The sequence below is a fragment of the Micromys minutus genome (genome assembly GCF_963924665.1).
Source record: "Micromys minutus genome assembly, chromosome: 9".
In the NCBI taxonomy this organism is placed as follows: Eukaryota; Metazoa; Chordata; class Mammalia; order Rodentia; family Muridae; genus Micromys; species Micromys minutus.
In genome coordinates this window covers 38,356,711-38,381,488 of record NC_137978.1, presented here as the reverse complement: position 1 = coordinate 38,381,488, position 24,778 = coordinate 38,356,711, and the positions used below count along the sequence as shown (strand labels likewise).

Here is a 24,778-nt window from a genome sequence, read left to right as displayed (position 1 = left end):
TGGAATTTGATTTATAGAGTAAAATGCTTCAGAGCTTATGTCTATGTATGTATAAATGCATATGTGTATACCTGGCTAAAAATATAAACTTTCTGTTCTTAAATATAAACTTCATAATAGATACTAGCAAGAACATGGTTAGAAGAAGCAAATTGTCAGTTTCTTTGTTGTTTCTGTGTTGTGACCTCAGGCTACTTAGAGCAGCCCCAGTTCCCTCAATCTTACTTACAGTCAAAAAGTCAGAAGAGGGGCAACCTTTTAAACGAAGTAGAGTTTCCATAAAATTAAAATTAGCCAAGAAACTCATTTTAAGCAAAAATTGGGAAGCATCACAACAATTCAGTGTTTGAGTGCCCGGCTGATAGGCAGATCTGTCAGGAGTTTGTTTGCTTTCCCCTAAGCAATTTCTATACAAGGAATCATTCATTCAAGAAATAAATAATTACTGAGTATCAACTTTGTACCAGATCCTAGCCTCTTGCAGTGAATAGAACTGGTGTGGTGCCTGCCCTTGTGGGCCTTACAGTAACATGTGGGAGTCAGACATGAAGCCCAGAAGTGGCTCTTGTAAATATATCATTATAAACTGACAAAGTATGTTTGGAGACAATAGAGTTAAATACTTTGGAAGTGGAAATAAGACCTTTTGATGGCTTTTGTGGCAAAAGGTGTGTCATTTATCCAGGATGACATGGATTCTGATTTATACAATTAAGTACAAACTAGACAATAGTAAATTATTGATTTCAAGAACAAATGTTAGGATTTGATTTAGGAAGAAGTAGATTTGCAGGACTGAGAAAATGAGAGGTACTGTTTCTTTGGAACCATTAGGTTCAAGGTAAGAAAGCAGTTGGATGATGATCATGAATTTCTGACCTTTCTGCCTCCACCTAAGTGCTGGGATTATATAGGCTTGTATTTTAAATACCTTTGTCTTACTTGGTACATGTGTCAGAGTTATAGGCGCATTTCCTCTTGTAGACAGGGGAGTACTGTTTCAAGATGACTGGTTGTATGTGGTCTGTGGCCCTGAAACAGATTGAAGTTAAATGGCCACAAGGGTATTAAGCTATGAGCTTTGCATTTTTCACACTGCTGATTTGTTTTGACTGATTGAGTTACTACCCATCCTAGCCAGGAAATTGTGCTGCCTGTTGTCAGTAGTCAAATTGCTATTCTCCATGGTATTTTCCAAGAACTTAAGTACTTGTAATTTGATAGCATCGTTCCCTTTCAGGATTCAAGTACATTGCATTTTTTATAGTATTTTAATGCTAATACTTCACTGTTCCCTGTAGCTTTTAGCATTAATAATTAAGCAACTGATTTGAAAGAGGAAACCAAGTCACTAGATTAAAGACCTAACAAGTGCTATAACTGCCCCTTGGTGTATGTTACATACAAGGGTACATAAGAAGACATGTAACTGAAACAGACCCACTTGTCTCCTTGCTACCTCACTGTTCTGATGCTTACATTTCCCCTTTGTTCCTTGTCCTCCTTTGTTAAATCATAAATCTCCCAAGAATAACCAGATACTATGTGTGGTATAGACAGTTTAATGTTCTTTCTAGTAAATCTGCTTTTCTTTGCAATTCTCCAGATGTTTCAGAAAGAGCAAGTAGATCCTCTTCAGGTGAAATTGCAGCAGGTGAATGGACTTGGCCAGGGATTAATTCAGAGTGCAGGAAAGAACTGTGACGTGCAAGGTTTAGAGCATGACATGGAAGAGATCAATACTCGATGGAATACACTGAATAAAAAGGTGAGCAGGTGACCTTGAGGTGGGACTGGAAGGGTTAAAAAGACATTTAGACCTGAGATTGCCCTTGAAACTAAATGCCAAGAAAATTAATTGTTGCCATCTACAATTACGAAATGGGTTAGTAGTAGTTTAAACACAGTACTGTGTCTCCTTCCTTGACTGAGCTCTCCATACCTGTGACACAGGTTGCACAAAGAATTGCACAGCTGCAGGAGGCTTTGTTACATTGTGGGAAATTTCAAGATGCCTTAGAGCCATTGCTCAGCTGGTTGACAGACACCGAGGAGCTCATAGCCAATCAGAAGCCTCCATCTGCTGAGTATAAAGTGGTGAAAGCACAAATCCAGGAACAGAAGGTAAGTCGGAAGATGGGGACAGCGAACTGAAGTGGACAATGACAGACAACACATTGTTTATAGCTTAAGGAGCAAGTCCAGAGTGTCAGTACAACGTAACCTACATGTGTCCTCCTGAGAAGAATAATGGAAATTGATTTTCACTCTGGCATTTCTTAGACTGAGAAAGTTACACAGTTGTTTATGTGTTATTGTAAGATCAGCAATATTTAAGATAATATTGAATGTCATATATAAGTTGTCCTATATTTACTGTATTTGTCTATCTATATTTGTTTAATGTTAGCATGTTAATTATATATAATAATGGGTTTCATTATGACACTTTTATTCATGTACATAATATACTTTGATCACATTCACCTTCCATTACCCTCTCTTGTCTCTCTTCTTTCTACTCATCCTCTTCGTCTTCCTACCTCCCCCTACTTCTGCTTTGTGAGAGAGACCTTGTGAGTGTCACTAAAATTGTTCACAGGAGCACAAATACCCTGCCAGTGGCTGTACTGATGAAAAACTTGTCTTTCTCTCTCCCATCTATTGTTAACTCTATCAGATCATCTGTGTCACAGCTGCTGAGAACACTTAGTGACAGCATGTCAGGTCTGCATGTCAGCACTGGGCACACACACTATCTCTTCTGGCTCTTTCACTCTTTCCTTCCTTTCTTTCACAGGAAGAGGAAGACAGATAAATGTTTTTATGACTTAGAACTCAACAGTCTTTTACTTTCTTGAGTCAGGGTCTCATGTATCCCAGGCTGGTCTGGAACATGATAATGCTGAGACTGGCCCTGAATTTCTGATCCTCCTGCCTCCACCTCCCAAGTGCTGGGATCACAAGTGTAAAACTCGATTTGTTTATGCAATGCTGGGGATGCATACTGAGCAAGCACTGTGCCAGCTGAGCTCCTTTTCCCCAATCCTCTACCTATTGCGTTAGTTTAATTTCTATTTCAATGTAGTTTTGTTTTTAATGTTTCTTATTTTATGCCACACATAGTGGCAGATTTCTGCAAAACCAGCTCTTGGAAGGCTGAGGAAAGAGGATTTTTTTTTATAGAGTTTTTATAGTTTTTTATAGTTTTTATAGAGTTTTTATAGTGCTAACCTTGACTACATAGGATTGATCATGTTTCAGAAATAACCAGGTATATATATAATGAATGTACACCAATGGATAAAAGCTTTTTTTAAAAACATGCTTATCTTAAAAGAAGTTTTGTTCTTTTTGTTTAGTTTAGTTTTTGGGAGGGGAGATATAACAAATGAAATCTTTTACAGAATACATGACATTTTGATAAATGTATATAGTGCATTGTGAAACGACTGCCTTCAGCTGATCAACATATCCGTCATTTCAGATCCTAATGATGTTTCTGTGTGCTTTTGTCTTTTTGCTTGTTTGTTTTCTGAGATTCTATGGCTGACCTAGAATTTACTGTGTAGACCAGGTTGGCCTTGAACTCAGAGATCTTCCTGCCTCTGCCTCCTAAGTATTGGAACTAAATATATGCACCACCATTTCTGGCCAATGTACTTGTCTCTTAATTCAGAGAAAGTTACCTGTCAGTGATACAGTGACAGCCATGGTACTACTACTTAAAAACTGAAATGAGTGGGCATGGCAGGAAGTGTACTATCTCACATACTTTGCGTTGTTCAGTTAAACTTCAGATTCATCATGATGATTGTTTGTTTGTTTGTTTTTCTTTGAGATAGGGTCTCTGTAGACCAGGCTGGCCTCAAGATTCATAGAGATCCACCTGCCTCTGCTTCCCCAGTGCTGGGATTAAGGGCATGCACCACCAGCCCAGCTCTGGGTTTATTTTTAAATGATCCTTTGTTGTTATTTTCCTTTCTGTTTATACATATATGCCACAGTTGCTCCAGCGACTCCTAGATGATCGAAAGGCCACAGTGCATATGCTTCAAGCAGAAGGAGGCAGAATAGCCCAGTCCGCTGAGCTGGCTGACAGAGAGAAAATCACTGGGCAGCTGGAGAGTCTTGAATGTAGATGGACTGAGCTCCTCAACAAGGCAGCAGCCAGGTAAGGGTTTGAGATATGTTTGGAGGATTGTAGTCACTGAAGTGCTTTACAAGCTCTTAGATAATTCATGTATTGCTTTGGAGAGTGTTCCATGGCTTTTATTGATGGGTGATAAGTGTTTAGAGATAATCCACATACCACACTCAGAAACTAAGCTTTAATTGCTCACAGATTTTGAGGTCAGAGATGTTTGATATGAGTGTTGGAGGTCCTGCCTCAGAGTTGAAAATAATGGATGCAGACCCCTTGCCTTCTAGCCAACTGACAGTCTGGGTTTTTGAAGCAGGTTTTGTTTTGTTTTTGTTTTTGTTTTGTTTTGTTTTGTTTTTCTCCTTCCACATACATAAACAGTGTTTTAATGGTCGGAATTGAAACTTGACATGTCTTTTTTCTGTTAGTTTACACTGATACTTGATAGGTTTTTTTTTTTTTTTTTTTTTTTTTACATTCTAAGATGCTCTATGATACTGTTAAATATATAGGCATTGGAGAGTATTTTCTAATAAAATAGGCTTGCTAAATGTAACTTGGATAAAGAAAATGTTAAGTAAAGTTTTACCAGAATACATCACACAATAAGGATTCCTCCCCCATACCAAGGATTGAACTTAGGACTCTATCAATGCTGGTCCAGAGTTCTGCTACTGAGCTGCATGCCTCAGCAGTACCAGGCTTTTTAAAACGGCTAACATTCAGTCTGCTCAGGGTCAGAACCCGGTGTTATGACATTTCATTACTAATTTGGTGCTCACTTGGGTCAGTTGCTTATTTCCAAGTTTTTTATCTAAGGCAGCTTCCTCTCTCATTTTTAGTTTATGGTATACTTAAAACTCAAGTTTAATGTTGACATTGTATAGAATTTAAGATTCCAAGTGACCTATAAAGTATCTGTGTTTGTCTTAAATTTGTCTTGAAATTGTCAGAAGCCTAATTGGATGTTTGAAACTGAGGAAGGACTTTTAGCCTACAGGAGTAAACTACTTTGGTTTTCAAATATTCTCTTAACTCACATATAGGGACAGCAAGAGTAGATAGAATAAGACATGAAAACAGTTGGTTTGGGTTCCTTTGAGTCATATTTATCATGGCCCTATGTTCAGGTGATGCACACAATACATTCCATTCTGGTGTGTGTCAGTGTGCTCTGAGGGAGAGTGCTAGAAGAACTCCTTCTATCCTTAGCCTGATAAGGTGATTAGACATCTTTGTCTAAGCCATCAGGGTTAGCTTTCTTTTAACTATGGGGTAATTATCCTGCCCACCTTAGAGAAAGTCACTGGGAAATGTGGTGCTGGGAAAACTTTTACAGCTGCAAAGTAGTACTGCTAGTAATGTGTGTTCTGTTTACTGTGAACACTTACACCATGCCTGGTAAAGACTGCTTTTTTACTGAATTTTAATACTACATAACTTATAACGTGACTTTCTGTCTGACCAACTTGTTCTATGTATTTGTGTAGGCAAAAGCAGCTGGAAGATATCTTGGTTCTGGCTAAACAATTCCATGAGACAGCTGAGCCTATTTCTGACTTCTTATCTGTCACAGAGAAAAAGCTTGCTAACTCGGAACCTGTTGGCACTCAGACTGCCAAAATACACCAGCAGATTATTCGCCACAAGGTAGGAAGTGCTGCCGTAGATGAAAAGGACCAGAGGTAGAAGCTGAAAAGGTGCTGGCATTCTCTAGAAGATCCTTTATAGAGTTTTTAGTTTAAGATGAGGTCATATTACTAGTTGGGAAAGTTACATTGGGTTGGAGTAAAAGTAGACATTGACTACTAGGCAAACATGAAAGAGGAGAAATGCAGCTTATGTGTTACTTTTTATGTTGTTTTTGGTGTGCAGCAGGTGGGTTTTTATTTTAATTTGTTCTGTTATTTGTTACTCATTGTTTCATGTCTGCTTTCCATTTACTTTTTTGTTACTCATTTTTTCCATCTGGATTTCCAGGCTCTAGAGGAAGAAATAGAAAACCATGCAGCAGATGTGCACCAGGCAGTTAAACTTGGGCAGTCCCTCTCCTCCCTGACATGTCCGGCAGAACAGGGCATCATGTCAGAAAAGCTAGACTCATTACGGGCCCGATACAGTGAAATTCAAGACCGGTGCTGTCGGAAAGCATCCCTGCTTGAGCAGGCACTGTTCAATGCTAGACTGTTCGGGGAGGATGAGGTGGAGGTGCTCAATTGGCTGGCTGAGGTTGAGGACAAGCTCAGTACAGTGTTCGTAAAGGATTACAGACAGGAAGTCCTGCAGAAACAGCATGCCGACCACCTGGTATTTGTGTTTTCATTCTTATAGTTATGTTACTGAGTTATTTTGTCATTTCGATATGTGTTCCTTTTCATTTCTTTTTCTTTTCGTTTTTCCCTTTCATTCCAAACACTTCAACTTATTGTGTGTGTGGTATATTTATACATAAGAGTGCATAATTGACTTATTGCTAGGTACTAATTCTTTTTGGATAGGTCATGAGTAAATACTTGTATTTAACAAGCTGAACTAATGATTTTAGATTATTCAGGTTAGAGTCAGGGTCTGTCTCAATTGCACATTGGGCAATTCATCAATGGATCAGTGGGTTTTCATTTGAGCAGATGAGAGCATTCTGTAACAAAACCACATATATCTGAGTGGTATCCATAATCTCATCGTGTACTTGTAACTTAAAGTTTCTGAAATCCCAGCGATTCTGTTCATATTATACAATATGCCTGTTTTGATATTTTTAGAATTATGTGTCTGTGTATATGTGTGTGTCAGTGCAGAGGCCAGACATGTCAGATCTGTGGGGAGGTGGATGCCAGCTGCCTTGTGGTGATGGTGGTAATTAAACCAGGTTCTCTGGAAGAACAGTCCCTGTTCTTAACTGCTGAACCATCTCTCCAGCCATGTTTCAGTTTACTTTATGAAGTCTCTTTATTTTAGATATAATGGGCATTTTTGTTATTTCATTTCTAACCTTCTTGTGTTCAAGTTTAATACTGGTTGATTTCATTCTAAATCTTTCCTCATCTAGCACAAAAAAAAGCTTACCTACAGACCGTTTCTTAGTTGTCCTTAATAGAGTAAACAAAGAGGTAAATGAATGAATCAAATGTTTGTTTTTGAACTGAGCCACTAATCTCTTTAGCGTTGTGTTTTTAAAGCTCTCAGAGTTCTTCCCTTTGTTGTACCATAGTTTTGAAATTAATGCTGTTCTTTCCTTTCAGGCTTTAAATGAAGAGATTATTAATAGAAAGAAGAATGTAGATCAAGCTATTAAAAATGGTCAGGCTCTTCTAAAACAAACTACAGGTACTTTGAAAAGTGTACTTCATAGACCTCTTTGAAACTGTTTTATGTTTTGAGTGTCTTGAGTGGTGCATATATGTGCACCACATGTGTACCCTGTGCCTTCAGAAGCCAGAAGAGGAACTGCAGTTACAGGTTTTTATGAACCATATGCTTTTTGGAACCAAATTCAGGTCCTCTAAACTATCTTGTCAGCCCCACCTCTGTATCTTAAAGATCATAAGCACCCAGCATTGACCACTCCTCTTGGTCTGTGGGAGACTTGGTCTTCCTGATTTGATTATATTGCTGTGTATGCTCCAGGGAAGCTGGTGACGTGTTCATTTGCTGTTAAAACTTTTGAAAACTATAAGACTAATTGTCTCATATCTGGTTATTAATGACAATTCTTCCTACCATCTACTATATTGAATACCAGCATTGTCTGTAAACATTTGGGAACATCTAGAAACACCTCCAGTTGGATTATTAGCTTAATCTCAGAAATGATTTATGAGGTTAGGGTTCATTTCCAGTTTTACCCTCAGTTTGGGATTTTAGGTGACGTCAGGACATAGCAAGAATCTGACATGTAAGCTGTAATTTAAAGACGGAATTAAAGGGCCCCTTTAATCTCCATCCAGAAAGCTTCTTCATGTGAACATGGTGTGCTGTTTTTCATAGGTGAGGAGGTGTTACTTATCCAGGAAAAGCTGGATGGAATAAAGACCCGTTATGCAGACATCACAGTCACTAGCTCCAAGGCCCTCAAAACATTAGAACAAGCCCGGCAGCTGGCCACCAAGTTCCATTCTACATATGAAGAGCTGACTGGGTGGCTGAGGGAGGTGGAGGAGGAGCTGGCAGCAAGTGGAGGACAGTCTCCCACAGGGGAGCAAATACCCCAGTTTCAGCAAAGGCAAAAGGTAAGCCATCATTTTATACTATAACAGGGAAAGAGATTTCATCTTTATCTGAATCATGTTTCCTCACCTTTACCTTAGAACTAAACCAGATGTCCTCCACTTTCTCTCTTGTTTACTCATGACAATAAGATTTTACATAAAGATAAGAATAAGACTAGTCTGAAAAAGAAAGAAGTCCATTTCCAGGTGCCTAGGAAGTTGGCTTGCTGAGTCACATCTAATTCACCTCTACCTCATTGTGTAAAAGGGGGCGCTGTTTGGAGACCAGAAGACAATTGAAAAGGAGGCAAGGGAGATGGATGAGGGCTCTGGAAGGGAAAGAACAATAACAAAGCAAAGAAAGGAATAAGTGGGGGAGGTGCTTCAGTTATTTCTGATTCTGCTGCTGGATCAAATGCAGTTCCGGATGCACAGAAATTCTATGTGGGTATTTCTTATGTTAAATGCCCTTAGTTAGAACATTAAAGATTAGAAAGAAATGCTGTCTAAGTAGACAATGTGCCTCAAATCTTGCAGACAGTTGTAAGTAAGCAGCAACTAAGCTAAAAGTCAGGATTCAAAATGATTGAAAATGTTAAGCCAAGAAAAGAGGAAAAGAAGGAAGGAGGTCAGTGCCCTGCTGGGATGTGTGCTGGAGATAGGCTCTCCAACCCCCCGCCCCCACCCCCCAACACACACTGCTGCTGCTGGGCTTAATTTAGCAAGGTATGGCCTGAAAACCTTTTCCTCCTTAGGAACTGAAAAAGGAGGTCATGGAGCACAGGCTGGTGTTGGACACAGTGAATGAGGTGAGCCATGCGCTCCTAGAGCTGGTGCCTTGGAGAGCCAGAGAAGGACTGGATAAGCTTGTGTCTGACGCCAACGAGCAGTACAAACTGGTCAGTGACACTGTTGGACAAAGGGTAGATGAAATCGATGCTGCTATTCAGAGATCACAACAGGTAATGTTTGTAATGCTGTGTGCTGTTTTAGGCCACGGGCTGTATGTATGGTGTCCATACTATAACATACATAAGTACAGACTCGAGAAGAATAATGAGATTAAAATAAGTAGAACAAACATACTTTAATTTTAATAATGGGAACTTGGAAGAGGTTTGATCCAGATTAGAACCAAAATATTCAACCACTTGGTACACTGAAAAACTTGCAAGAAGAGTCCTATGTTAAAGCTATATTTTTTAATTGATTTGTTTTTGGATTTTTGTTCATTTGTTTTACTTTTATATATTTGGGTGTTTTGTCTACACCATGTTTATACCTGCTACTAAAGAAACTAGAATAGGGGGCTGGAGAGATGGCTCAGTGGTTAAGAGCACTGACTATTCTTACTGAGGTCCTGAGTTCAATTCCCAACAACCACATGGTGACTCACAACCATCTATATAATGGGATCTGATTCCCTCTTCTGGTGTGTCTGAAGACAGCTACAGTGTACTCACATACATAAATAAATCTTTAAATGAAAGAAACTAGAAGAGGGCCAACACGTGGGTTTTGTAAATTAAACCCAGGTCCTTTGAAAGAGCTCTTAACCTCTGTACTATTCTCTCTAGCCCCGGCTTCCCACCTCCTTTATATGGGATCTCACTATGTAGCTCCATCTTAGCCTTAAATTCCACTTGCCCTCAGCCTGCTGAAAGTTGGGGTTTAGGTGTGCAGCACCGCTATCTTAGCATTAGATAGATGGAAAAGGGAAAGATACGAAGAACTATAATTACTTTCAAGTATGCAAACCAAAATAGCACAGCTACCCAAAAGAGAATCTTTTAGTAAACACTGGTGTCATATTTCCTTCTGCTTTGGGAATTGGGGAGGGGAGGGGCACATCTTCATCTTCCTAAGGCATCACTGTCAGTCACACAGCTGACCATAATAACACAAACACAATCTCACCACCACCACCACCACCACCACCCTCTCTGAAAGAGCAGCAGATAGCGCTCTTAACTGCTGAGACATCTCTTCAGTCCCCAAAGGAAAACATTTAATTGAGGCTGGCTTACAATTTTAGAGGTTTAATCTGTTTTCATCATGGTGGGAAGCATGATAGAATACATACAGTCACAGTGCTACAGAAGGAGCAAAGAGTTCTACATCTTGGTCCGCAGGCAGCAGGAAGGGACTGTGTCACGCTGGTCAGACTTAAGCATATATGAGCCCTCAAAGCCGGCCTCCACAGTGACACACTTTCTCCAACAAGGCCACACCTCCTTATAGTGACACTCTGATCCAACAAGCATTCACACACATGAGTCTATTGGGTGGTGGGGGGACAAACCTCTTCAAATCTCTACAGGAACTTTAAACAGAGGTTAGCAAAATTGAGGAAAAGGTTATAAAGATTAGAGAACTCTAATGATCAACAGTTATACAGGGAATGTTCTTAGGTTTTCAGTTTGGGGTTCTTCTAGGTCCCATCCTTCATCTGAGCAAGTTCTTTCAAGTTAACACTACTCAACTGTCCATTTCCATTATAAATTTATAGTTAAACACCTATATCCAGGCATGATGGTACACGCCTATAATCCCTTAGGCTAATGCAGGAGAATTATCACAAGTTACCTGGGTTACATCAAAAGACCTTGTCCCAAAATAATAAATACAAGTAAAGCTACTACTGTTTAGTGTTGGAATTCGAGAGCTGACCGAACACCACTCCGTTAAAGTTCTCTAGTTAGAAGCATACTCTGAAAGATTCTAACTGCTATTTCCACTAAGTTTTATAACTTCTTTTGAAGGAGTTGAATTCAAACTTTTCTTAATCTTTGTTGTAATTTTATTTATTTTATTTTTGTTAATTTTGTCAGACAAGGTATGCCTGTGTAAAGCAAGCTGGCCGCACATTTTCAATCCTCGTGCCTCAGCCTCCCAAGTGATAGAATTATAGGCATGCACTACCACATCCGGCTTAAAGTATGTGTCGTCCCTGTCTGCCCTGTAGTGCTGGGGATTGAGCCACAGCCTCATGTGTGTTTTGCCACTTGCCACAAAGCTCTATAGTTTGGTTTGTGATTCTTAAAGTGTTTTCAGTTTTGAATTTACTTTTTGAGGCACAACTATATTTCTGAAAATCCAGGCCTTTCTGTGTTGGATAATCTACAGATACAGGAAAGAGATGTTGGTTGTATATAACTTCTTCATTTTTTCCTGACTCCATTAGTACGAGCAAGCTGCTGATGCAGAGCTGGCTTGGGTTGCTGAGACAAAGCGAAAGCTAATGGCACTTGGTCCAATTCGTCTAGAACAAGACCAGACTACTGCTCAGCTGCAGGTACAAAAGGTAAGTCTAAGAAGAGCCAAGCGCTCCCTCATCCTGACTGGGAACAAGTTTGTGACTGTAAGGAAAAGTCACTGAAAGGAAAAGACACAGGGCACCAATGTTGTGAAAAGATGACCTCCCGGGTTTCGGCACCAATGTTAGGGAAAGGATGAAGAGAGTGGGGGGCATATGGCCCATGGAGGTGCGGCAAGGCCTGAGGGCCTCTGAGGGGCCCATGTTGGGAACCCCTTCCCCCTGAGGGACCAGCCACACAATGGTATAGTACAGAATAGAGTTTATTCAGATCATGGGAGAGTTAAGAGGGTGGTAGAGGCAGAGAGAGAGAGAGAGAGAGAGAGAGAGAGAGAGAGAGAGAGAGAGAGAGAGAGAGAGAGAGAGAGAGAGAGAAGTAGAGTAGAGGCAGGCCATGAGCAAGTGGAGAGAGAAGGGGGAAGGGAAGGGGAAGAGGAGGGGGAGGGTTGGGAGAGCAAGAGAGCCAGGAGGCAAGAGAGGCCAAGAGAGAGAGGAGGGGGCAAGCAGCCCCTTTTATAGTGTCAGGTCACTAGGGCGGAACATACCTGGCTACTGCCAGGTAACTGAGGGGTGGGGTTTACAGAATCCCAACAGTGACCATCTCAGATTAAGTAGGATGGTTTAATAAGTGTTGGTAGAAATAATAAATCTATAACTACTTGAGTGAAAAACATATATCTTGTTCTGTGGAATAGGATAAATAAACCTTTGAATTTTCTAGATAATATAGGAAGGAAAATGTTTTTGTGAACAACTAAAATGATAGGCATTGAAAATAGTTTTAAAGCTAGGCACTGGTGATAGTAACAGTTAAACTTTAAGAATACTTCTTACAACTGTGTAAAACTAGGAATTTCATTTGTCCTGACGTTTCACCAGTACAGGCTCAGAGCAGATTTAATCATAGTTCACTTTTCAAAGGCTTTCTCCATTGACATCATTCGACACAAAGATTCAGTGGATGAACTCTTCAGTCACCGTGGTGACATCTTTAGCACATGTGGAGAGGAGCAGAAAGCTGTGCTGCAGGTGAGTTACACTTGTTATTCATGCTGTCTTTTTAATACATTTATTCATTTACTGTATATGGAAAGCGAAGCTTCCCCTCCCTCCTATCCTCATATTCCCTTCCTTTCCCCTTCCTCCCTCTTACTCAAAAAAGGGAACGCCTCCCATTGATATCAACCCACCTTGGCGTGTCAAGTTCAGTGGGACGAGTTGCTTCTTCTCCTATTGAGCCTAGACAAGGCAGCCCATCTGGGGGAAGGAGATCCAAAGGCAGGCAACAGAGTCAGAGACAGCCCCCTGCTTCAGTTGTTCGGGGTCCTGCATGAAGACCAAGCTACACATCTGTTACATATGTGTAGAGGGCCTGGGTTATGCTGCTATTCTTAATCATGGTAAATTGAAAGTGAAACTACAGAATCAAGTTTTTAATGGTTTTGTTTTTTTTTTTTTTTTTAAGTGAGGGTGTGGTGGTACATGCCTATAATTCCAGAACTTGAGACAGGCAAAAGAATCTCAAGTTCTAGACTATTCTGTGTTGCATTTGACCTGATCTCAAAGGTACCATACAAGGTACATGATAAGCGCTATTTTCAGGGGGGAAAAAAGACTTGAGCTGTTCTTTTAAGCATCTGAAGAGTAAGTGACAGGCTTAGAAACTTTTCCTTGTAAGCCAGCACTTTCCAGTGTCTGGTTTCCTGTTTTGTTGGGCTAATATCTCATTGTTGTGTCTCTTTTGTTTTGTTGTTAGTTAGTTTGTTTTTTGGAACTGAGCCCTGGCTGGTGTGGAACTCACAGAAATGGCCTGGCTCTGCGTCACCACCACACCCAGCCCTAGAAGATTACTGTCTTTCTGTGATGCTTTACTATCTTTTAAACTACATTTATACTTTCCAGATTCTAGAAATAATGCATATGTGTGACGGGTAGATTTGAATTATATATAAAGAGAAAACCAAAAAAATCTCTTATTCATTAGTCCATCTTTGTTCATTGTGTGTGTGTGTGTGTGTGTGTGTGTGTGTGTGTGTGTACAGTTTTGTTTGAGGTCTGCATTTTTTGTTAAGGAAAAAAAGTTTCTAATCCTTTTTTTTTCTTTTTTTTCTTTTACTGTTTGTCTCATAGGAGAAAACTGAGTGCCTAATACAGCAATATGAAGCCGTTAGCCTGCTTAACTCGGAGCGATATGCTCGCCTAGAGCGAGCCCAGGTCTTAGTGAACCAGTTTTGGGAAACATACGAAGAGCTCAGCCCCTGGGCTGAGGAAACCCTGGCATTAATAGCTCAGCTGCCTCCTCCAGCTGTGGATCATGAGCAGCTCAGACAGCAACAGGAGGAGATGAGGGTAAGGAGCATGCCAACTCTTCAGTGAAAACGGCTGTATAACTTACTAGAAAACTGCGTTTATAAGGCCTGCGGGATGAGTTTTATTTACAAAGTTAATTTCTAACCAGAATTTCTTTTCATGATGAAAATTTATGTTAATTTTTCTTCACTTAATATTAATTGACTAAAGAATAAGATTATAGATATGTCAAGAAGCTGTCAAGCCATTAATGGTAGTACATACTTGCAGTCCCAGCTTTCTAGACTATGGATCATGATCTAGAGGACAACCCAGGGTACAGAGTTCTAGTCCTGGCTGGGTCTCAAAAGGTTAATTTAAATGAGAAAGACATTTAAAATACCTTTTGTATATAGGGATTAAAAAAGGAGCTAACTAGGGCTTGGATATAGTTAGGTGGTAGAATATTTGTCACTTAACTGAGGCCCAAAGCTTGGTCCTCAGTCTACAAGAAAAAACAAAGAACCAGCTAAATCAAGGAAATTTCTGAGACTTGTCAGGTATTATTAGGTGTGACTGGGTGGCCCTTTTGCTTAATTGATTAAGAGCTCTGATAAGACTAATCAGAGAGTATCTGCCTCCTACAATTAACATGAAAGGGAGCTTTGTAGATGTATCAGCTAAAACTTTTACCATGAATAATGCTTTACTTTTAAGTGTTCATTTCTGGTTTATCATTTCTCCTTAATACTATTCCTTTTTTCCTTCCTTCCTTTTTTTTTTAATGGAGAGAACTGACTTCAGTTCACCTCTGATTTCCTTTTTTTTTTTTTTTTAAGATTTATTCATTTATCTTATGTATGTGAGTACTCTGTAGCTGTCTTCAGACACACCAGAAGAGGGCATCAGAATCCAGTACAGATGGTTGTCAGCCACCATGTGGTTGCTGGGATTTGAACTCAGGACCTATGAAAGAGCAGGCAGTGTTCTAAACCGCTGAACCATCTCTCCAGCCCTCCCATATTTCTTTAAGTGAAAGGTGTAAACTGGGCATAGCAGCAAATTCACAGTGGTTGAGTTAGCAAATGATTGCTATTCTCAAGCTACCGTGCTTGCTGACTCAGGCTGAAGTGTAAACATATTAAGCTATGTAAATTATAATGTAATGCATAGACATACTTAAAAACTGGTGTGACATAGTAGCAGGGTAGGAAGTGAGACAGGCTATGCCCAGAAGGACTTCCTTAGTGATTGGACCTCTGATCTGGTTTGGGAACTTAAGAGAATTACATAGCTAGAGCCCAAGACTCCCCATAAACAAGGAAAGACTAGGACTTGCTGATTTGAACAATTCAGTTTGTACCTCTGATCAAAGTGTCTCAATAATTGGTGTAAACATGCTTGCTGTTTTTGGTTTGTTATGACCTAGGAAACCTCACTCTTGGCCTCACTCCTTATGTTTTTTTGTTGATTATTGCTTGTTCTCCTCTCTCATTATATTTTAATTCATATTTCTTCTCGTAGCAACTAAGGGAATCCATTGCTGAGCACAAACCTCATATTGATAAGATTCTAAAGATAGGTCCACAACTAAAGGAGCTAAACCCCGAAGAAGGGAAAATGGTCGAAGAAAAATACCAGAAAGCTGAAAATATGTATGCCCAAATAAAAGATGAGGTGCGGCGGCGGGCCCTGGCTCTGGATGAGGCTGTATCCCAGTCTGCTCAGGTGCGTGTGACTCAGGACATCCAACTGACACCACATGACAGGTGCAGTGTGGCCTGGTTGGAGGTGTGTCCACTGATGGCTTCTCCGAAAACTTCATGCTATAGTGACTCTTTAGCAGGGACGGTTTGAGGATAGATTAATTTTGTAGATCTCAAGCCAGTAGTTGTCACAACAGAAATCGGGTTCCAGCTGGGCCTGTTAATGAATGGTAAGATTTGGAATGGCAGCACAATAACATGAGCAGCCAATTTTAAGTTCAGAAAAAAAAAATGTGTTCAAAGGGAGTGCACCAAAGAGAAGGGAAATCCACCAGCAGTAGACTTTACAGCATGTAACTGCACCCTTCTCAACTAATATATTACTGTTAGTGGCACATTTGTCGTGTCTGGGTTTATTCCTGTGTTGAGTCAGAATTTTTGGTCAATACTTGTACTTACTCGAGTTTCCCACTCCCGTCCCATCTCACCCCATTGTGGAATGTGTTCCTTTGTGTTGTTGCCGCCTGCTCCTGTCTTCCTCACACCGCCTCATCCCATTATTGTGTTGACTGCGCCCACCATTGCAGATTACAGAGGTAAGGTCCCCACTCACTCCCATGGAAACCCATTTCTCTGAGAACTGAGGATATTGCGTAGAAGAGAACATCCCTTACGTTTTGTGGAAGCTTATTGTGACCATCCTGTTTGGGGTGGAATATAGATTAAAGAGAGATGGAAAATGATTTTGTTAAAGAAATTTGTTTTCCTTGTAGGGCACTTAACATTGATGAGTCTTGCTTAATATTCATAGTTGATTTAGGTGTTTTTTAGACAAAAACTCATCTGTGCTGTTCTCGATTTCCAATTCTATATCAAACTATAAATACAAATGTTATGGGTTTATTTATTTTATTCAAAGTACCAGAATAGTGTGAAGGTTCAGTTGACCTTCCTTTTTACCTTCCAGTGTGGCCCTTTTCCTTTGTCCCACACTGTGGGTGGTTAGACTGCGTCCTGTAGTACTTCAGACTCCGGGCCATTCTGCATGTTAAGTTCCTAAGCCATGTGCCTAGCAGTTGGGGCATCTAACTTTGTCTAGTCTGTTGCATGCAATTGTCATCTGAGATGCTGAGTTCTGACACCAGTTTCATAGTCTTGTTCCTTTCTGATCGTATTAGTTGGAGTTGGAGAAGTATTGTGACTAACCATTTTTGTTTCATTTTTGGTATATTACTTAGTATTTTTTGACTCACAAAATAAATACTGCCTTTTACCCCTCTGGTGGGCCAGCTCTAGTATACTGTATCTAAAACAGTATTTTTAGAGAAAACCAACACTGAACAGCATGTGCTAGGCTGAACACAGGCTATCCTAAAAAATAGGTTTATAATTTTACCTTGTGCCCTCCAATATGATGAAGTATTGCTATAGGGGCTAACAATTCAACCTTGTTTAGTTTCATGATAAAATCGAACCCATGTTGGAGACTCTGGAGAATCTGTCCTCTCGCCTGCGAATGCCGCCCCTGATCCCTGCTGAAGTAGAAAAGATCAGAGAGTGCATCAGTGACAATAAAAGTGCCACCATGGAGCTGGAGAAACTTCAGCCATCCTTTGAAGCCCTGAAGCGTCGGGGAGAGGAACTCATTGGGAGATCACAGGGAGCAGACAAGGATTTGGCTGCAAAAGGTACTTGGTGGATCTAATTGTTTTTAAGAGAAATGATAGAATGAACTATAGGCTATGGCTGTCTCCAGTATCCTACCCAGAGTCACCTCTCAAGTAATGAGTATTCCAAAACGTCTGTGGAATTCATTTAGAATTCAGAACACATTTCCCTATTGAAATAAGGTTACAATTGGAAGCTCAATTCCCAGGCCAGAAAACAAATGTTCTTTTAACCCCTAATGCGAGTATCACAGTATCAATAGTGGGCAGAACATAACCACCTTTGTAACAGTTTCCATGGGAAATTTACAGAAAGTTCAATGAGAACACTTGGAGGAAGCATTTCCATCTCAGCCCTTTGTGAGTTATAGGCTTTTATCTTACTAGATATTATGTGTGATATTTTCAGATGGCTTCTGTGGTTCCTTTCTGGGGGAGATCAACATAAGTAGAAAAAATCTTGTGGAGAGATCCCTGCTGAGGTAGAGATGAAAGTAGTAAAGCTACAGTGAACTATAAATAATGTCAGAATTAGATTGAATTTCAGGGAGAAATTAGATTTTGAATTTAGACAGTTTCTGTTCACATCCTTTCTTTGCTCCTTCAGAAATCCAGGACAAGCTGGATCAAATGGTATTCTTCTGGGAGGACATCAAGGCACGGTCTGAAGAAAGAGAAATTAAATTCCTTGATGTCCTTGAATTAGCGGAGAAGTTCTGGTATGACATGGCAGCTCTCCTGACCACCATCAAAGACACGCAGGACATTGTTCATGACTTGGAGAGCCCTGGCATTGACCCATCCATCATCAAGCAACAGGTTGAAGCTGCTGAGGTAACAAACACACAACATTACCTCATATGTATGTCCTTTAAAAGAATTCTGTATCCATGCTCTTAGGGTGTGCATGTGATTGTAGCTGTGGTGGTGGTGATGATGATGTTTTGTTTTGTTTTCATGGTTTTCTTGCAATGCTGAGGATTGAACCTGGGGTTTCATGGATGCTAAGCAAGTGCAGTGCCCCTGAACTAAGACCCGAGCCCCTGAGTTACATTGTGGTAGCTGCCAAGGCAGGCTCAGTGTTTTGCAAGCTTGGGTTTTTTTGTTTGTTTGTTTTGTTTTTTGTTTTTGTTTTTAAAGATTTATTTATTATATATGAGTACACTGTAGCTGTTGTCTTCAGACACACCAGAAGAGGGCATCAGATCTCATTACAGATGTTTGTGAGCCACAATGTGGTTGCCGGGATTTGAACTCAGGACCTCTGGAAAAACAGTCAATGCTCTTAATCACTGAGCCATCTCTCCAGTCCCTGTTTTGTTTTTAATGTGAGACATTTTCCACTTTCAGTTAAAAATTCTGAATGTATCATTCAGGGATAGCAAGTTACTTAAATAGTTATTTAAAGTTACTTAAGTTACTTAAAGTTAGTCTTTCTGTGCAGTCTAACTTTGACTAGACAAACTTCACATGATATCCATTTGGCATAAGCAATACCTAGTGTCACCGTCTTACTTTAGATTTTTTCATATGGAAACTCTCTCCTCCTTTACTCCTCTGTTGGTGTGTGAACCATGCCTCAGCCTCTGACAAAGAACTGTTTGTGTTTAAGATTATGTAGCCCAGCTGTGGCACTGGTCTGTCAGCACTGACAGTTGTGGCTTGTACTCTGTTGTTTTATACATTTCCTCTTGAAGCCAGGAAGGACTGGTAAATCACCAAGCTCACTTTTGTGCTCTTCTTGTCATTTTTGCTATTACTACATGTTCATATCTTATAACTTATGTATATAACACTTTTCAGAGACAGGATTTCACTGTGTAGCCCTGGCCATCCTGGAGCTCACTCTGTAGATGAGGCTGGCCTTGAACTCACAGAGATTTGCTTGTCTCTGCCTCCCAAGTGCTGGGACTAAAAGTGTACTCCACCACACCCGGTACCAATACACTTTACTTTGTATGTCCACTTGTGAGTTGAGGCTGCATTCACTAGATGAGCAATATCTTAAGAGTAAAGACCATTTTGTGATTCTTTTGCTCTTGATGGGGGATTGGGGGGTTTGTGTTGCATTTGCAAAGCTTAAGAAGCTTTGCTCCGCTTTCTGTTTGGACTCATTATCTGCTCCTTCCCATACAGACTATCAAGGAGGAGACAGATGGTCTGCATGAGGAGTTGGAGTTCATTAGAATCCTTGGAGCAGATTTGATTTTTGCCTGTGGGGAAACCGAGAAGCCTGAAGTGAAGAAGAGCATTGATGAGGTATGGAACGTGGGAGGGGCTCAGATGAGACATTGCACAGACGTAGTGCAGCAGACCAGGGGGAGATTACTAGAATTTGATTCAATATTTTTCCCATAGATGAATAATGCTTGGGAGAACTTAAATAAAACTTGGAAAGAAAGACTAGAGAAGCTTGAGGATGCCATGCAAGCTGCTGTGCAGTATCAGGACACTCTCCAGGTAAGAGGCTGGGAGATGCACAGAAGAAATACATGTGCTGCTTTCTGTGTCATCATCTAAGTCCGGTGCAGAGTAGCTCACCCTAAGTACGGCAGTGTTTTAAAGCCTAAGACAGTGTTGCTTTCACATTTCTGGCCTAGGTTTCTCACTTCGGTTAAGAGTGTTGTTATAAAATACATCCAATTTCAACACTCCTGCCATTTTTATTGTCATTGCCTGCTTGTCAAATTTGTACTCATTCAGCTGCTCCATGAAGCTGGCCTAGTTGTGTAAGTCACTGCTAGTGAGCCTAAACCCACACAGTCATAAAGCCCAGCATTGATAAGGAAGGAAATGTTCCCTCTCTTCCAACACTGTATTTTTGTTTTTGTTTCAGGCTATGTTTGACTGGCTAGATAACACTGTGATCAGACTCTGCACCATGCCCCCAGTGGGCACTGACCTCAACACTGTCAAAGATCAGCTAAATGAGATGAAGGTCTGTACCCAGGAGTAGCTTTGAAAAGAGAGTTGCTTCTTTTTAATAATGAAGACCGGTTAATGTTAACATTAAGTTAATCTTTTATAGGAGTTCAAAGTAGAAGTTTACCAACAGCAAATTGAGATGGAAAAACTCAATCACCAGGGTGAATTGATGTTAAAGAAAGCTACCGATGAAACTGACAGAGATATTATACGAGAACCACTGACAGAACTCAAACACCTCTGGGAGAATCTGGGTGAGAAGATCGCTCATAGACAGGTAAAGCTAGTGGGAACATGGGTTGGTGAACCACTGTCTGCCCATTCTGATTTCCTAACAAATGTTCCTTGTTCTGTCCTGAGCAGCATAAGCTAGAAGGTGCTCTCTTGGCCCTTGGCCAGTTCCAGCATGCCTTAGAGGAACTAATGAGTTGGCTAACTCACACTGAAGAGCTGCTGGATGCTCAGAGACCAATAAGTGGAGACCCGAAAGTCATTGAAGTTGAGCTTGCAAAGCACCATGTAAGTGTTTTCATTTCTACGTAACTTGGTCAGTTTGAGACCAGTTACTGCCACCAGACACTCAATATCATATGGACCTTAAAGGATTAGGTTTAATGACTCAAAAGAGATAAATTTGTCATTCAATGTTTTTTTTTTTTTTAGGTTTTAAAAAATGATGTGTTGGCTCATCAAGCCACGGTAGACACAGTCAACAAAGCTGGCAATGAGCTCCTTGAGTCTAGTGCTGGAGATGATGCCAGCAGCCTAAGAAGCCGCCTAGAAACCATGAATCAGTGTTGGGAATCTGTGCTGCAAAAGACAGAGGAGAGGGAGCAGCAGTTGCAGTCAACTCTGCAGCAGGTATGCATGTCATCAGTCTAGATGGACTAGCATTGAGAGGGTTCACATTAGGGGATGGAAACAGTCTGGGGATGTACCCCTTTGATGGGTGGGTCTTTTGGGATTGTTTACAGTTCAGGGTGTTTACTCTGCTTTTATAGCTGATTGCTTACTGCTGATATGTCTTTTTCTCAAAAGGCCCAAGGTTTCCACAGTGAAATTGAAGATTTCCTCTTAGAACTCAATAGAATGGAGAGCCAACTTTCTGCATCTAAACCTACAGGAGGACTTCCTGAGACTGCTAGAGAACAGCTTGATACACATATGGTAACAGCAGTTTCTTCAGATGGCACATAGCATCTTAGATTCAGTAGCTTCTCTGAGAGACCTATATACTGGGAGTCTGCCATGTTAGTGCAGCTCTTCTACAAACTTCAGTCCTGACACGGCAGCAATAGTAAAGGAAAATGTTAGCTAGAAAGGCATCGGTGAGCTGGTAAACTGAGTCTGTCTATCCATTTGGTGGGCACCAGAATGTTGACTAGAGGTCAGAACATCACCAATATGTTTGTAAAATCTGAAATATACTGATAATATTTTAAGAGAGCCTACAAAGAACAGAAGGCAACATAATTTCAAGGCAAATTCTTAAGAAAAAAACAAAAATAAATTACTACAAACTATTTTTGAAGTCTTTGATCCTTAAAAAATTTTATTTTCTTGGTGAGTTGATTGTTTTCATATTAAGGAAGAATTCTGGGTTTAATTTACTAACAGCTCATACTTGGAACTGAACCTAAAAGGGACTTATATCAAGATAAGGCCTTCCTGGGCTTTTCCAGACTGGATCAGTGAAATGAGTGTGTCTGGGGTCTTTCAGGAAATAGATACTGATATCTTTTGTTGCCTTCTTTTGTAGGAACTGCACTCCCAGCTGAAAGCCAAGGAGGAGATTTACAATCAGTTGCTTGACAAGGGCAGGCTTATGCTCCTCAGCCGTGGTGATTCTGGGTCAGGCTCAAAAACAGAACAGAGTGTAGCACTCTTGGAACAGAAGTGGCATGTGGTCAGCAGTAAGATGGAAGAAAGAAAGGTACCACTGCAGAACACTGTTTGAGCAGTGTGGTCGGTGACCAATCATGTCACTATCTTTGTTTTGAAGATGGGCATGTTGTGATGTGTCAGAGAACTTATCTCATAATGGACCATATATTAATCCATCTGACAGTAATGTTTGGTTTGTGTTCCTACTTACAAAGTTTTGCTGGAGTTTATAACATTGAATTGAGAAGATGGGGACAGGGCAATGTAAGAAGTATGACCAGAAATTTTCTTTAAAGGAATTTTATTGAAGATTAAAAGAAAAGTAAATTATGATTGCTTCCCACTAATTCTCAGAAATTGGATTTTTGTCTTTATAAGAGCAAAAAGGGGAAATATGAAATCAAGGCTTTTTTAAAATTTAAAGTTAGGGTTTGTTTGATTTTTTTTTTTTTTTTTTTTTTTTTTTTTTTTTTTTTTTTTTTTTTTCTGGCTACAGAGTCTTATTCTCTTGATAGTCAGGTCAAGTATAAAATCTGCAAATAAACTTATTGGCCACGAACACTCAATAAATAGTAAGAAAGTGTGTCCTGCACACAGTACTAGGTTTTAGAAAGTATAAACAAGCATACTTAATTGTTTTGGAATGGTTGGGCAGAACACAGAACAGGTTCACACACACTAAGGGACATTTTTACAAGAAGCACTAGTTTGTAATGTTGTCCTGGTGTGGACTTCCGTGCTCTTGTATTGTGGAGACTAGCCAGAGGATCTGAATGTAAGCCTGTGGTCTGAGTTTTGTTCTCTGTCCTGTAGAAGGCAGAGCCTAACTCAATTAAGTTTCTTAACAAGGATTTTTGAGTCATGAGAATCTCAAAAAAAATTTCAGTATTAATTTCTAAACAGGTCTGAAAGCCTTGACTTTTGTATCCACCTGATTGGTGCTATTTTTATATCATCTTTTTTTTTCATGCTAGAGGTCGAACCTAGGGCCTCAATTCTAACTGTACATTGTATGTCTTTAGAACATTTGTTATAAAATAGCCTGAAAAGATTGAAGGAAAAAATTAGATACCCATAATCTAATCATAGCAGTTTCAGTTTTCAGTGTACAAAAAATTAGAGCAGTGTTTTTAATATGTTCATTTTATTCATTCTTTAAATGTATTCATTTTACTATATTCTGGATGTAATCATCTTTTTAAAAAGTCATCATTTTACTTTACCTGTCTAGTGGATGGCCACAGCTGTCCACTAAGAAGTTAGGGCGAGAATCCCATAGAACAGAGCTTGTGAACTGTGGACTAGGAATGTGCTAATAGAGAACAGCACTTGCCATGAATATGTCATTATTTTCTGCCATTCTGAATTGTGCCTTTTCCTTTTTCATTTACTTAGTTATTGTCCAGGTTTTTAGCTTTAGACCCTTAACATTTATAACTTCTGAATCTTTTGTATTTGAGGTGTATTTAGTGGTTCATTAAGTGAGTCTTCTTGCCTCATTTAATCTGGTGTACATCTCATGCCTTTTTTGTCAAAGATGTAATTTCTGAACTTGGTGCTTCTTCTGTGTGTTTTATTTAAAATTCAGTCAAAGCTCGAAGAGGCCCTCAGCCTGGCAACAGAATTCCAGAATTCCTTGCAAGAATTTATCAACTGGCTTACTCTAGCTGAGCAAAGTTTAAACATCGCCTCTCCTCCCAGCCTGATTTTGAACACTGTTCTTTCACAGATAGAAGACCACAAGGTAATTGTGCCTTAAGATGATGGTACCTTCCCTTTAAAAAGATTCATTCAAAGGAGTGTTCCTTCACCTTGTTCATGTCTAAAAAGAGTACTGTGTTCCCCACAGGTTTTTGCTAATGAAGTAAATGATCATCGAGACCAGATCATTGAACTGGATCAAACAGGGAACCAGTTGAAATTCCTTAGTCAGAAACAGGATGTTGTCTTGATCAAGAATTTGTTAGTTAGTGTCCAGTCTCGGTGGGAGAAGGTTGTCCAGCGGTCTATTGAAAGGGGGCGATCACTGGATGATGCCAGGAAGCGAGCAAAGCAAGTAAGTTATTAAAGAAGGCTCAACTTGGTGAACAGCCTTGAGTCCTGAACTTCTGAAATGAAGGTCATAGATGAGTTGTATAGCGCCCACATTCTTTTCTGTGACAATGTATATCGTACTTGATTTTAGTTCCATGAAGCTTGGAAAAAGCTGATTGACTGGCTAGAAGATGCAGAGAGCCATCTGGACTCAGAACTGGAGATTTCCAATGACCCAGACAAAATCAAACTTCAGCTTTCTAAACATAAGGTAAAGTAGTTTGTTGCTATGAGGTCCTAAACTTGGTATTCACCAAAGTTTATTGTTTGCTAAAAATGGAAACCAGAGCCTGTTTTTTAAAAAAGGTTTATTCATGTTAAATATCAATAATGGACTAGGAATGTAAATCACTTGATGAGAGTTCTTGCCTGGCATGAACAAGGCTCTTCATTTGACTCCCTAGCACCTCATGAACTGACTATAATGGCACAAATTTGTGATCCCAAGAAGAAAAGATCAGAAATTCAAGACCAGCCTAGAATATGTAAGACTTTGTCTCCAAAAAAAAAAAATCAAGATGAAAACCAGGCTGGTGGTAAATGTC

General features: G+C 40.0%; 1 protein-coding gene across 3 annotated transcripts in view; it reads left to right on the top strand.

Moving 5' to 3' along the window:
* The window catches only part of MACF1 (microtubule actin crosslinking factor 1), a gene marked incomplete at its 5' end in the record, with an annotated part of 306,545 nt that overhangs the window by 255,608 nt on the left and 26,159 nt on the right, over nucleotides 1-24,778 (top strand). For 2 of the 3 annotated variants that reach the window (XM_080921388.1, XM_080921390.1), the window contains 25 exons: nucleotides 1,607-1,768; nucleotides 1,954-2,124; nucleotides 4,008-4,174; nucleotides 5,635-5,794; nucleotides 6,125-6,451; nucleotides 7,387-7,471; nucleotides 8,132-8,373; nucleotides 9,108-9,314; nucleotides 11,537-11,656; nucleotides 12,590-12,697; nucleotides 13,799-14,017; nucleotides 15,482-15,685; nucleotides 17,120-17,351; nucleotides 17,938-18,164; nucleotides 19,467-19,589; nucleotides 19,689-19,790; nucleotides 20,167-20,268; nucleotides 20,359-20,532; nucleotides 20,619-20,774; nucleotides 20,919-21,116; nucleotides 21,294-21,422; nucleotides 22,015-22,188; nucleotides 23,728-23,883; nucleotides 23,989-24,195; nucleotides 24,325-24,444. In XM_080921388.1, coding sequence (XP_080777514.1) covers nucleotides 1,607-1,768; nucleotides 1,954-2,124; nucleotides 4,008-4,174; nucleotides 5,635-5,794; nucleotides 6,125-6,451; nucleotides 7,387-7,471; nucleotides 8,132-8,373; nucleotides 9,108-9,314; nucleotides 11,537-11,656; nucleotides 12,590-12,697; nucleotides 13,799-14,017; nucleotides 15,482-15,685; nucleotides 17,120-17,351; nucleotides 17,938-18,164; nucleotides 19,467-19,589; nucleotides 19,689-19,790; nucleotides 20,167-20,268; nucleotides 20,359-20,532; nucleotides 20,619-20,774; nucleotides 20,919-21,116; nucleotides 21,294-21,422; nucleotides 22,015-22,188; nucleotides 23,728-23,883; nucleotides 23,989-24,195; nucleotides 24,325-24,444 — 4,272 coding nt within the window. The remainder of the gene's footprint in view (nucleotides 1-1,606; nucleotides 1,769-1,953; nucleotides 2,125-4,007; nucleotides 4,175-5,634; nucleotides 5,795-6,124; nucleotides 6,452-7,386; nucleotides 7,472-8,131; nucleotides 8,374-9,107; nucleotides 9,315-11,536; nucleotides 11,657-12,589; nucleotides 12,698-13,798; nucleotides 14,018-15,481; nucleotides 15,686-17,119; nucleotides 17,352-17,937; nucleotides 18,165-19,466; nucleotides 19,590-19,688; nucleotides 19,791-20,166; nucleotides 20,269-20,358; nucleotides 20,533-20,618; nucleotides 20,775-20,918; nucleotides 21,117-21,293; nucleotides 21,423-22,014; nucleotides 22,189-23,727; nucleotides 23,884-23,988; nucleotides 24,196-24,324; nucleotides 24,445-24,778) is intronic. The other variant, XM_080921389.1, reaches the window with a different exon arrangement.